This window comes from Silurus meridionalis, chromosome 20, assembly GCF_014805685.1.
Source record: "Silurus meridionalis isolate SWU-2019-XX chromosome 20, ASM1480568v1, whole genome shotgun sequence".
Classification (NCBI taxonomy): Eukaryota; Metazoa; Chordata; class Actinopteri; order Siluriformes; family Siluridae; genus Silurus; species Silurus meridionalis.
The window spans coordinates 8,229,703-8,244,524 of NC_060903.1; the positions used below are offsets into that span (position 1 = coordinate 8,229,703).

At 37.1% G+C, this 14,822-nt stretch overlaps 1 protein-coding gene across 1 annotated transcript in view; it reads left to right on the top strand.

Annotated features, from left to right (window-relative positions):
* Nucleotides 1-1,123: 1,123 nt before the first annotated feature.
* The window catches only part of gpc1b (glypican 1b), an 87,109-nt gene continuing 73,410 nt past the window's right edge, over nt 1,124-14,822 (top strand). The window contains exon 1 of the mRNA XM_046876084.1: nt 1,124-1,976. Coding sequence (XP_046732040.1) covers nt 1,823-1,976 — 154 coding nt within the window. The 5' untranslated portion in view covers nt 1,124-1,822. The remainder of the gene's footprint in view (nt 1,977-14,822) is intronic.

Here is a 14,822-nt window from a genome sequence, read left to right on the forward strand (position 1 = left end):
TCACAGAGACTTTGACAGGACTAAGTAGTCAATTTGCTTGTTCATTTATTTATGGCACCTTCGAATCTGTCACAGAATGGAGCTGTGACCTAATAAATGCAAAATGATACTGTATACATATAAATACACATGTACATATGTATGTATGTATGTATGTATGTATGTATGCTTAACAGTAACATACTGGGTGTCAGGGTGTGACATAACAATCCTGATGTTTAACAAGACACCTGTAGAGAAATCTTGGTCCACTCCTTATGCATAATGTTTTATGTACGTGAAGCTTGTTATGTCTGTTATTGTACTTAATGTATCAATTTCATAATTCGATCTACTTCTTAAAATGGATAACATGGGGAATTTACATGTGAAACATTAACATATTTAAAACTCCAGAAAAACAGGATGTGGTTGAAGATAAAGGAGCTATTAAGAAAACACGAAAAGCTTTTTAAAAATTGCATTTTGTTGCTGTTCATTTAAAATTATTTTTAAAGAGGGGTCAATCTTTTCTTACATTTATTAAAAAAAAAAGATTTATTCAGTAATGATTTATTATAGTTTTATATATATATATATATATATATATATATATATATATATATATATATATATATAGGGTTTTTTTGTGTTTCTTTCTTTATTATGTTGATTGTTTATAAAGAATGATTAGCTCACAGCAACAAACAAACAAATAAATATGCAAATCAATTAATCAATGAGCTTATAGAGGCTCAGATCATTATAATAATAACAATAAAAATAAAAATTACAAATCTATACAGTCACTGGGGTAGAGCTTATACAGTAAGTGTCTTTTACATGGTAGTGTAATTATAATTTAATGGCCGTATTGTAACTGCATGTTAATTAACACTGCTGTGCCTTTTATTAGCATGGAGAAAAAAAAAATATTTTCGTTTTTACATTGCATTTCCTTTACATTACCATGGGAGAAGAATTTACGGAAAATGAAAATGGATGGGAATAAATGATAGATAGATAGATAGATAGATAGATAGATAGATAGATAGATAGATAGATAGATAGATAGATAGATAGATAGATAGATAGATAGATAGATAGATAGGTGAACAGAAAGTGAGACTTATACATCCATCTATTAAAATACATTTTTTTTAAAGTAATTTTGGGGGGGATTTTACAATTACAACTGTGAAAACCCTCTCTGCGCATATGTCTTGGTTAGATGTAACACGCAAGGTCAGTTATTCTGTAGAGATCTGTAGAGATCAGTGTGTCCGGGGCGGTGTGAACGCGTCTGAGGCACCGGAAGCTGGAAGCTAAATCTGTTCTTTTTTGGCTTTTGGCTCCAACAGACACGCGGTGTAACGTCCTCTAGAGGCGCGCGAGCTCGATGCCCCTTGCTTTCCCGACTGACGTTGAAGGTGTCTAAGCGTTTCTCCGGCCCGAAAGCGCAAGAGACAGCGCGCGCATACACACACACACACACGCGCGCGTGCACACACTCTCAGGACACACACCGGACCAGCAACGACTCAGTTTCTTATTTAACACATTATTGAAGAGCTTTTCTAAAATAATAATACTAAGATACTGGATCCCGGGTGCGCAAGTGTGCTCAAATCACAGGCACGGAGTAAAAGCAATTTCTCACCAGACCGGCAGCGTAGGCGTTTTTTTTCCCCCCCAGTGCATCTCAGATATTCAGCACTGGAAAAGAGAACTTGAATGCCAGTTTAAACGCGTGCAAATCACCAGACGGACAGACAGCAAGCGCGTCCATCTCATTGTGTGTGTTATATATTGTTTTCTTTGTCGGATCTGGAAGTGCGGGACGATGGAGGTGCGCGTGGCGCTCGTGCTGTGCGTCCTGGCCGGAGCGGTGAGCGCAGAGAGCGCGAGCGGCAAGTCCCGGAGCTGCTCGGCTTTCCGACAGTTTTACAGCAGCAAAAGCTTCAGCCTGAGCGGCGTTCCGCAGACGCAGATCTCTGGTGAGTGTGGCAGGGAAGTGTGCAACTCTCTGTGCAAGTCTACAGCGTTGAACACAAAAAAGCCTTTTGCCAAATTTCAGCACAATCGTCAATGGAGTGGTGTGTGTGTGTGTGTGTGTGTGTGTGTGTGTGCCGAAGTGTGTTGAATTAGATGCGCTCAAAGGAAAATTAATTTCTATTTGAAAATCTCATCACTGAGGTTTATCATTTGTGTAGATGATTCTAGGAGTAAGACAGAACACAAGTTCTCTAGCAGATTAAGTTGGGGGAAATTTTACATGTATATATATATATATATATATATATATATATATATATATATATATATATATATATGTGTGTGTGTGTGTGTGTGTGTGTGTGTGTGTGTGTGTGTGTGGGGCTTTGTCAGACATGTACAAATCACTTGAAGGATACTTACAACGCAGCTGAGATGAGCTCAATGTGAAGACATACATGAAAATAAATAAATGTATATCTTTTGATTGGTGCCTGACCATAGTGAACTTTGTATTTCATAGATTTGAACCTGCTGTATGTATGTGTGTGTGTGTGTGTGCGTGCGTGTGGGGCAGACATGCAATTGTACAAACCACTTAATACAGCTGAGATGAAGCAGAGATCCTGTACCAGGGTATTTTTGGTTATATGTTTAAATTCGCAGTTTTTTATTATATCTTTCAGCTTTTTTTTGGTGTGTGTGTGTGTGTGTGTGTGTGTGTATATGTGTGTTAAAATGTTCATGACAAATACTGTATAGTGGTACAGTAACTATTTCAAATCATTTAGGTTGCAGGTGATATGGTCGATAAAGATCATCATATGATTGTAATTTGTGACTTCTACACTGACGGCCTGATAAACTCTGACATTCTTTAGGAAGGTCCAGGATGCTTAGTAGCATAGAAACCGGTCCATGGTCATCTTGTAGCAGTCTCTACTCTCTGTCTGTATCTCTCTCTCTCTCTCTCTCTCTCTCTCTCTCTCTCTCTCTCTCTCACACACACACACACACACACACACACACACACACACACACACACACACACACACAGAAAGTGGGTAAGAGAGTTAACAATCCCGTTTTGACACCCTGCTGAAATATTAGTGGTCCGCTTCCAACATGTGCAATGCGAGCGGATGCCAGCGATGCTTCCAGTTGCAATAAAATAACACATGATTTATAAAGGAAAATGAACCATTAGCTAGCAGACACTTATGTGATGAAATTGTAACGCTTGTACAAGCATCATCCACTAGTGGACACCTTAAAGTGAAGCCTGCTCTTCTTGAGATGCCCTCAATCACACTGATTAATCCAGTGTATTTCAGTCAGACACATTAATGCTGGAGTCAGACAAGTTTATGAGTGTGAAATGTGTAAATTAGTGTTACTGATGCTGGACACAGTCTGATTTATATATAGTGCTATGTTTTAGCTTATACATATGTAATTGTTGGCAGATAGCCTGCATTAATTAATAAAATTTTTCTGTGACACATTACTCTTTTAAATTAGCTCTAAAGCATTATCTCTTTTGCAGAATTCATGGTGGTTAATTTTGCCAGCCATGCGTGAAACTATGGAGAATGTGGCGTTTTTCAAAAACAATGAAAGTCATATGAAACTTCTCAAACATCTGGGCTTCACAGAGTTGTTTCTAATTCATTGTGGCACTCTGACAATGTCAATGGGAGGTGATGGTTTTACAAAGAAAATTTAATACATACACACTGCAAATATTTATCTCGTTATTGGTAATAAGATTTCTATTTTCCCATTCAATTTCTTTATTTAATCAACACTCTTAAAGTTAAAGAACAAATCTTCAGAAAAGGTTGGTGTTTTCACTGCTGTATCTTCATGTTAGCTCAAATTTACTGTCATTATACATAAAAGTTTTTTTTTTTGTGAAGTTAATGTTATTGTTAACTTTACCAATAGAATGCATACATTTATAGTTATATAGCATATATTAGAATGCTAGCATTCACTTTACCCCTGCTAATGCATTTAGAATCAACTGGATAGCCTATGACAGGAATGTAATGAGTACCAGGTCGTGAGCACAGGGATAACTGTTAAATTGACATGCCTGGGAGAGGTGATGATAACCTTGTAGAACCCAAACAAGTTGCATGCTGACACCCAGGCTTAGACCTCCTAGCGTGGAATGCCTCAAGATGATGTTGATGAGAACGAGAAGCTGATTGAATAGTGGTATGTCACAATAGGGGTTGACTTTCTAACCCATGCATATGCCATGGTGATGACATACACCATCCACTGTGTGCGTCTCTGCTTAAACAAGGGAATCCCTAATGACTTTTTTGTGTTGGGAGAACAATTAGTCTGAAGATTGGATGGCCACTGTCTGATCCCCATAATAACTTAAGGATCACTTTCAAAGGAAAGAATGATTTGATGTTGGGCAGACATCCCAGATTTAACCACAAAGTCACCCCAGAGTCATTTGACTAGCAATTACTATGAGCTAAGTTTGTCCTACTTGTTTTCTATTTCACTTGATCATTCTGCATAGGTTCACAAACTGTGGCTTTTTAAAAGGGACAATTCTCAAAGTTACTCAAAGAGAAACCACCATGTTAGGCTCATGGGGAACAATGGGACATGGTAACATTCAGAGGGTTAAGGGGGCATGACAAAACCTTCCTGGGAGTCACAAATCTTGCCATCCGTTTGGAACTGCAGGACTTTTTGAATTGTATCATGGTTATGTATAACATGGTAAGAATCAGTGGTATAAAAGATGTGACATATTAGTAGGTGATGAGGCCAGTAGGTCAGTGTATTCTGGCATGACATTAGTGAGGAAATACTGCTGCACCTTGCCAAATATTATTTCCAAATAAAAAACCTGTAGCCATAACAGCCTTGACTGCAGTAGCAATCCAGCTACTATAGTCAATTCTAGTAAACTCAGCAGATGCCAGTATCGCACATGACCGCCTCACTGAATTTAATTGGCAAACCTAATAATATCATCACACGTTGGGGTGCCTAGCCTTCACTGTGCCACTAAGAGTGCTATAATATATGTGAGTCAGTCATCCAAATATGTCAGTATCTTGATGTCACAAGATATCAGCAAAGACAAGGATGAAGATTTACTGATGTGAATCAGTCCTCTTCTTGCATGCCTTGAACTACATCTGGCAAGATTAATAGCCAAAAAAAAAAGGGTCTGAGAAACTCAAATTTAGATTTGAAACAAAAATCTTAGCTTAGCAAAGTAGTAAGTCAAGTAGAATTTATTGTTCTAAACTGTTGATTCATCTTTTAAGAGTCTTAGATCAGATCAACAACTTGTGGGGATCTGATACCAATAAACCATGTGAAAGTTGACAGCTAAAGGTGAAAGTGTAGCTTATATCCCTGCAACAAATCAGTAGCTACTTCACCTATCTAACATAATTTCTGCACAGTAAAATATGTTTTCACATTTAAAGTATCCCATTGCGTGTCGATACCTTTCAGAGCTGTGCTCTAACAGACTTTGAAATGGAGTGAGATCTATGTATCTAGAGCACTTAGACACCTACCAGGAGCTCTTACCGTATGGTTCTTTCTGAGAGGCAAAACCAGGTTCCAGTGACTCAAAGGTGACTCAGAAACCGCTTTTCAATTCAGCTAATTAAGAATGTATAACGATAAACTGCATGTTGCTTGGTGATATATTTCAAAAGATTTACCATAAACACTTAAACCTGCTAGTGACTAATTATCGACAGTCATTGACAGTTGAGGGAAGCCAAACCAGGATGTAGTGCTGAAAGGTAAGGAGGCTACCTGGAGCTGTGGAGGACAGGCTATGCTATATGGATAAAAGTATTGGGAAACCTGACTTTTCCAGCTACATGTGCATTTTCCCCAATTTGTTAACACAAAGTTGAAAGCACCCAACTGTATTGAACGTCTTTGGATGTTGCAACATGAAGTTTTCCCTTCACTTCAAATAAGAGATATAAATCTGTTTTAGCACGACAGTGCCTGTGCAGAAAGCAAAGTTTATGCAGATATGATTTACATGATTCTGACTTTAAACTTATTAAACCTGTTGGGTTAAATTGGAAGTACCTTAGATAAGTACCTGATTTTACTAACGCCCTTTTGGCTAAATAAGCAAAAAAATTTCCACAGGCACGTTTCAAAATTAAGTAAAACATCTTCCCACAAGAGTGGAGGTTATTATAATGGCAAATTGTGAATAAATTTAGGATTAGATTAGCACATATGAACTTTTATCCATAAAATAAAACCTATAGATTCCACAGAATTAAGAAGTTATAGTGTTTTAGTGGTATCCTTGTGATTCCAAATATTCCCAGGCATACTTGAATTGCATTTAAAGTTTAGTCCCCCACTATGTGGATATAATGACATTTAATCTTCTGGGAAATCGTTCCACTAGGTTTTGAAACATGGCTATGGGGATTTGTCCATTAGGAAGGTCAGGTAGTGATGTCAGCAAACGAGGTCTGGAGTGCAGTTAAAATTCATCCTAAAGGTAATGGGGTTGTGGTCATTACTTTGTGGAGGTCACTGGTGTCTTTCTCCCAAATTGGCCATAGCAAACCATGTCATACTAGATCTTGCTTTTTAGACAGGTGCTTATTCAAGAACATGTTTTGACTAGGCTCCTTAGTTTTAGTGTAGAGAAATTTTAATGCAAAGACATCCTACACCATTGTGTGGTTCCAACTTTTTGTCACAATAGTCTGGGAAAGGCCCACATATTGGTGTTATGGCCTAGTTTAAGGTGTTACGTATCCAGTCCTCAGTCAGCTTTGTTAACTTAACATAATATCAATCCTATGGGCATCTATGACTAGATCTACTACAAGAGACCATGACCATAACAGTGATCTTGGTTATTTTCTTGTTAATAGCGTAATTTATATACAAACTATTATATTACAAATTACTAACTAATTATTATTGACCTTAAAATGCAATCAGCAAGTTAATTTATGCCACATTAAAGCCTTTCTAATATCCTCTCATTTTTTTTGCTAGCAGGACATGGGAAAAATGGAGAACAAAACGGTGGAAGAGTGCAAAGAAACCGCTGCTTTCTAAATTATATATAAATATCACACAGTAAATAAGAATCAGAATCAGAAAGAGCTTTATTGCCAAGTATGTTTGCACTTACAATACGTTTATTTTTGTTTAAATTCAAGTTTATTTCTATTGTGTTTTTCAAAATGGACATTGTCTCAAAGCAGCTTTACAGAACTTAAGAATTAAAGGGAATTATATGTGTTTATTCCTGATAATGAAGCCTGGGGCGAATGTGGCAAGGAGTATCTCCCTACATGAAGGGGGAAGAAACCTTGAGAGGAACCAGACTCAAAAGGGAACCCATCCTCATTTGGGTTATATAAAGAGTGTGATTATAGTCTTTAAACAATACAGAACACTGGAGAGTGAGAACCACCAGGAGTACAGGAGTGTGTGTGATTATAAGTAATGTCCTTATAAGGATATAATAGTCATTCTTTTAGTTACTGTAGGATCAGCATGTAAACATAGGCTCTGTTTTGCCTCTAAGGGCAAAAAACAATAAACGTGCATTGAAGGAAAAGAAACAGGTGTGTACACTTAAGGGAATAAAGAACCACTCCCCTCTGACCCTTTACTTCCTGGTTTCAACCCACACAAGACCACAACCCTGACAACTAGTAACAGAAACGATGCATAAGAATGAAATAGGAAGACCGTGATTATTATCTGGTAGTTATTTGCTACTTTTTGTGATTTATTTTTGTTCCTGCTGTTTTACAAAACTTTCTCGTTTTACTTTTCCCATGTTTCTCTGTATTCTGCTATTCAATGTTCAGACCTATAATTCATGACTAAATAGGAAATTAGGGCACTAGCTTAGAGCTGCCGGAAGAAATGTCACCCGTTTTGTAAAAAAAAAAGAGAAGAAAAATGCTATTGCAAGCTTCTCATGGAAGAACATTCAGTCATGTGCATTGTGCTGCACTATGTGGATTAACAGCTGCAAGTTCCCAGTAAATTACCATTCAGTAAAACTGTTTATCAAACAGCATAGTGCACACCATATATTATGCTACTTAAGGAGTAAGTACACTGAAATAATACTGACGTTCTATTTAGTACAGCAGTACTCAGTTTGGGAAATGGACAAGGTATTCCCAAATATCTCTGAAGGTCTGTGGTACTTTAGTTTATTACAGAATTGTTCTTGCCTGCATTAAAGTAATTGACATTTTTAATAATTATAAAAAAGAGCAAAACTTTGTATAAACATCTTTTAAGTAAATGGTCTTTTAGCTACTATTTGCCATTAAGCTCCCTAAACTAGTACCGTATTGCCAGTGAGTTGTCAGTGTTGACAGTGTAAAGACATGCTCTTTGTCTTTATAATTTCCTCCAAGCCTTCATATTTTCTAAGCAATGTTGTCTCAGTTGTCCTAAAATGATCCACTCTACCACAAATATTTTCTAAGATCTCTGCTCTAACTCTGGCAGATTGCTTGGCAAATCATTGCCCATTTTATTTGACATAACCCTGCCACATGATACGCACTGCCTTCCAGAATAAGGTCTGGTGGCCAAGACGCTAATGGTGAAAATTCTTGCATTTGGTACGCTTCAAAATATTTTTTTTTTTTTTTTGTCTCGTTTGAATTTCTGTCTTGTTCCATAATAGTTCTTGGAACACTTTTTGTTTATAGACAAATGGAGAAATGGAGCTTTTTCCCTTTTACCGTTCCACAAACTGTGGTAGATGAAAACGTGGAGAGGACAGGTGGATTCCCACAGACACTGGAAGCAGTTAATTGTATAAATTTGTTTTCTTAGATTGCAGTAAAAACCTGCCATTGAAAGAAGCCACATTTGAGTCAGAAAGCTGGGAACACACTTTTTTTTCAGTATTGGGCAGCACACTGACACAGCAGGTAACATTGCATTCCCACAGATCTAGAGATCCCTGGTTTGATCCTAAATTTTGCTTACTGTATGTGGTTAGTATTACACATTTCACGGTTTCTTTGAGTTTCCTTCAACAATGTAAAATGTGAATTGTGTATGATGGACTGTTATTCCACATAATGTTCCAGGATTAGGATCCAATCTGGATCCACTGTGACCTTGACCAATAAATGAATTTTTAGGAGATAAAGGAAGCATTATCGTACACCCACACAACTCCATAAAGTGATGATGTACTGGAAAGTGAGCAAAAGCCGAACCCAAGCTTAGCCAGCTTACATTTTTTAGATTTCAGTGTTATAACATTTGAACATATATACGACTTTTCAGTCGTATAGTCATATAGTAGAAAAGTCAGAAAATGTGTTTAAAAGGACAATCTCATTTACTCTGTTGAAGCCAGCTTTTGATACCTGATAATAATGTACATTCAGATTCACAGAAAGCTTGCAGAACTTGCAATTATTTGTAAGGAAACAGTCAAGCTTGTAAATCTACACACTTTCGCAGGTGTCATTTGGAATACCTGTACACCTCTATATTCAGTCATCCAATCAGCCAGACATCTGTCAGCAGTGGCAAGCAAAAAAAAATCATGCAGACATAGGTAAAGAGCTTTAGGTAATGGCATGGCTGTTGGTACCAGATGGGCTGGTTTGAGTGTTTCAGAATCTGCTGATCTCCTGGGAATTTTATTTTGTCAAATAAAAAAAAAAAGAAATGTGTGACAGTTCTGCCAGTGAAGCAGGTTTTTACTAAAGAAGGCCAGAGGAAAATGGTCAGACTGGTTTGAATTGGATATGGTAACTGCCTGGGCTGAGATTTACCAAAACGAGGCAGTTGAAGACTGGAAAAAGACTTTAGACACTAATCTTGTGTCCATGATTATCTCTTTTAATGAACAATATTTATAATATTTTATACTCATTGTGCTTTATACACACTTCTGACCTTATTTGTAAATCAAGCGACCCTATGTGGGGTAGTTAAGGAATCCCTTTCTCTACACTATAAGCAACCTTGGGTTTGTCCATTAATATCCTGGGAAAGGATGATGATATTGTCTTTTACTGAAAATGGAAAAAAAAGAATAACTAAATGGAAGCATTATCATACCAACTATAGGAGAAAAGGAGAGAATGCATTAGTGAAAATGTTTAGGGTTTACTGATAAATTAATTTGTTGGTTTTAATCATTCCTGTTTTTTTCTCTCACGATCAATATCTCTGAAGTCTCATCTCCATACAGAAGCCTAAGCAGCGCTTTTAGTGTTTTTTTCTTTTCAATCGTCTTTTAGTTCCTACAGATGTTACAATCTGATTTCTTTCCCAGACCCTCAGCCAGTCCCTTGTGTATTTTTTGTTTCATCTGTTGTGCATTGTGTGGTCTGGAACACTAACCATATTTCATCGCAGTTGAAGTTAGCATTGGTTGCCAGGCTATCCTGGAGTCATCACACCACCTGTCTAACACAAACTGCACCCTTGGGATGTTTCTTATCCAGCACTTGTCTCATTCGATTCGAGTGGACTGCATTAGAACTGCATAGACATGATCCAAAATAGAGATACAAGAGATGTGCTGCGTGCTAGTGTTACTTTCAGTTTTATTAGGGTTGTGGTAGCACATGGAATGAATGAATCCATGAATTCTTTTCTAATTAGTTAAATATAATACTTGAAAAATGAAGTCACCAAACACCATGATATTCCAAATGATATTCACTTTTACATTTAATATATTGTCAGGTGTGTGTATGTGTGTGTCCCGTTCGAGACAACTCTCTATGTGTGTAGCTAAAAGCAATCTAGCAAGACTAGCATGTGGAGGCTGGACTAGAGAATAGTGATTCACTGCCATGCCAGAGGACACAGAACTGTGACTAATCAAGGTGACTTTTAAAGGATCTGCTTTTTTCCATCATTCTAAAAAGAGAGAGAGGGAGAAAGGGAAAAGGGAAAGAGAGGGGGGAGGGTGGTATCTATCCAAAGAAAGAAAAATGGAAAAAGAAGTATTCTGGGATCAGAAGATCAAAAGATGTTGAAGTCTCACGGAAAGAAAAAGCGAAAAAGAAGAGAGGACAAAGAGATACACACAAGGTACAAAGACAAGAGGCAGGAGACAAAGAAAGTGTGTTCTGCATTGACCAGATTGTGTGGGAGTGTATGCAGGTGCTTGTTTGTGTGTGTGTGTGTGTGTGTGTGTGTGTGTGCGTGTGTGTGTGTGTGTGTGTGTGTGTGTGTGTGTGTGTGTGTGTGTGGATTTAACTGGATTTACAGTGTCGTTTGATCAATCACTAACAGCTGACAGCAGGATGGAGAGTGAGACTCTTAGATTCACCTCATCAATATTTAATGCCAGCTGAACTGTTTCTTTCTCTTCATTCATGCTGTCTTTCTCTCTGTCTCATATTCTTCCCTTTTTCTCTCACCATAATTTCTATTTACATCTTTTATATCTCTCATATTGCTTTTTTTTCAGCTTGCACTTACATTATACTGATATCAGTCATGTCCTGTCTTCTTTCTTTATTACTCCACACTGATTGTCTCTTTTCCCCCATATAGTGAATGGACAACCTGAATAATAATTGTGTGTGCAGTGTATAGAGCATCTCAGTGACTCAAAAACAACCCCCCAAAAAAAGATTGAAATCATTTGATGCAAAGCAAATAATTTCAAATGCATATTCAAATTCTATTTTTATGTCACATACTCATTCATATAGTATGACATAGTCAAATGCTTTTTACGACTGTCCAACTTGTAAACATAAAAATAAATACAATATAGGATAAAAAATAAATGTAAAAAAAAAAAAATAAGTATAAAATGTGTGTATATATATATATATATATATATATATATATATATATATATATATATATATATATATACATACATACATGAATTAACAGAAAGGAAGGGTAGATATGTATTACATTTGTATGACAGAAGTACAGATTAAAGTGACTCAGTGTGATAAAATGATCATTAAATTGTCCATATGCTTGTGTAACAAATGTAAGTAAAAAGTGTAAGTGACGCTGTGTTGGTCCAATCCAGTTAGATTTCTGAAGCTGTCTGGGTTCTTCATGTGATCACTGCACCTACTGTACTTGAATGGTGTTTAAAGGAGAAGCTGTAAATCTGTGCAGCTATACATTTCTGTAGATTACTTTTGATGTACAGAACCTGTCAATAGTGTGGAAAAGCCAAGGACACATGCATGTCTCTGTTTTTAAAAAGATTTACATTGACCAAACAAAGAATATACAAATGTACAAATGTTAAATTTATTTTAATTGAAAAATCCTTTCTTAGCATGAATATCTGCTTTGCACATACTTGGGATCCAGACAGTTAGTTTCTCCAAACATTCAGTTTGCCATAACTCATAGAAAACTTTCTGAATGTGTTCTTCACTAGTTGAATATTTCTTTATGACCCTGCGATGGAGTTCATCCATAACAGAGCAGTTCAATAGGTTTTTGGTACAGGGACTGGGCAGGCTATTCCATGATAGATAACACTCCAGCCAATTGTTTGCTTTTTATATAACATTTACAAATCTTGGATGTATGCTTTGGCTCTTTGCTTGTTTATAGTTAAGTTGGTTTCAATTAGCTGCAAACCAGATGGAACTGCATGGTGTTGAAGTATGGAACGGTAGCCATGCGGGTTCAGAATTCCTTTCATCCGGAATAATTATCCAACCTTCCCTGCTCCAAAACAACCCCAAACCATTAGGCTCCCACCTTCAAGTTTGACTATTTGTATGTATGAGGCAGACAGACTGGTTGCATGTTTCCTGTTTTTCTTTTGTGTTTTTGCTTTTTACCTAGTGTGTGTGTTTACAGTTTGTTAGTATGTGTATATATATATATATATATATATATATATATATATATATATATATATATATATATATATATGGACACACACACACACACACACACACATATTTAGCCAAACATTTGTAAACACATGTTTGCTATTATAATAATTGCACTCTATTGGGAAGATGTGGAATGTGCTTAGGGAATTTGTGCTTATTTACCTACAAGAACATTGGTAAAATGTGATCCTGATATACTGTAAGTTAAGGAGGCCTGAGGTGCAGTCAGGGTTTTGATGCATCCCAAAGGTGTTTGATTGGGTTAAGGTCAGTTCTCTATAGCAGGCCACTCAAGATCTTCCACTCCATCCCATGTGCAGTGCAGCCGGAAAGTATTTACAGCACTGCACTTTTCTCACATTTTATGTTACAGCCTTATTCCAAAATGGATCAAATTAATTATTTTCCTCAAAATTCTACAAACAATACCCCATAATGACAACATGAAAGAAATGTGTTTGAAATCTTTGAATGAATTTTCCACAGGTGGCAGATGGACCACATATACCTGGAAAATGTAGATGTCCCAACACTTATGTCTATAGAGCGTATATGCACAATGATTATTTGCATCACCATGACTTTCATATTCTCTTCTTTTTATTGCCCTATTCAATGCTAGTTTCTCACTTCATGGATTTCTTATATTTTCTTGTCATTATCTATCACTTTTCTCGCTTCACTCGCTCTCTCTGTCTCATATAGCCACGGATGCATCCTGCGCTAACAGGCTTGTACTGTTTAGATGTTAATGAACCCTCACTCTCGTGTCCTTTCTGTAAACATTGTCGTGCTTCCGAAATGCTGTGTAAAGTGTTATAGTCCTGCTTTTAACTGCTATTTTTGTCCACCACATAAAAAGATCAGCACTGAGGCCCACACGACACAGCCGGTGAACTTGCAGTAATAACAGCCTTACTTTTGACAAAGTGAACAAACTGTCGGTAGAAAGACAGCTGCATACATTTCTGGGTTTTTGACTTTGGAAGCAGTCTCATGCTCGCTTTAGTTTTCATGCGGTAGGCAGTAAAATAGAGAATGATAAAAAAGCCTAGACAGGAAAAAAATTGACTGTTAGTTAATGATATGTACTCACTAAGAGAGGACGATTAAATGGGAGATATTGTTTGAGAGGGAAATATTGCGTGCTGGGCAGTAGTTAGAGCGTTTATTTACTTTTTATGCACATGATCTTGTGTGGATTTTTGGCCTGATGTTGCTAACATTTTCATCTTAACCCCGGGAGACTTAAAGTTGAGCTTCTTTAGATGAGAACTGGATGAGGAGGAGAGAGGATAAGGGCACGCACACACACACACACACACACACACACACACACACACACATGCAAAAAATACTCTTCTTAGCAGTATAAGAAATACAAGAAGATAAGCATAAAGAGACTGACAGAGATAAAATAAGGGTAAGGACAAACTTTTGCAGACAGAACACAGGCTTATACAGTTGTATAAAGGCTTGAGACACAGAGGTACCAACTGAAGTTCCATAAAGATTTGCATTCTTCATTGCTAGGGGAAAGTTAGACAAGGAATGCATGTACAAAGCATAGTATAGTAATCTACTTAGTGTTTTTTTTAATTCAATGATCACTAAACATTATGATATTTAAAATTGACAGTTTTCAGAGGGATCGTCTGGCAGCCTGCGCTGAATTCCTACTTTTGCAACTTTCTCAAACCTGCTGTGTTTCATCAACAATTGATAAAGAAAACCTTGACCTTTCCCATTCATGACTTCTTACTAATTTGTAAATGTGGGATTGTGCTTGGCCTCCATCTGTGCTGTTTGCTTTTAAAAGCTAAATTGGAAACGTGGGAGTTTGGTCAGGAGCCATTCGGAGCCAGCTGTGCAGGCATCATGGGTTTACTCTGGGATTCTCAGAAGACCATGATGCAGCTTACAAGCAGCATCAGAATAAGGGTTTATTGTAAACCAAAG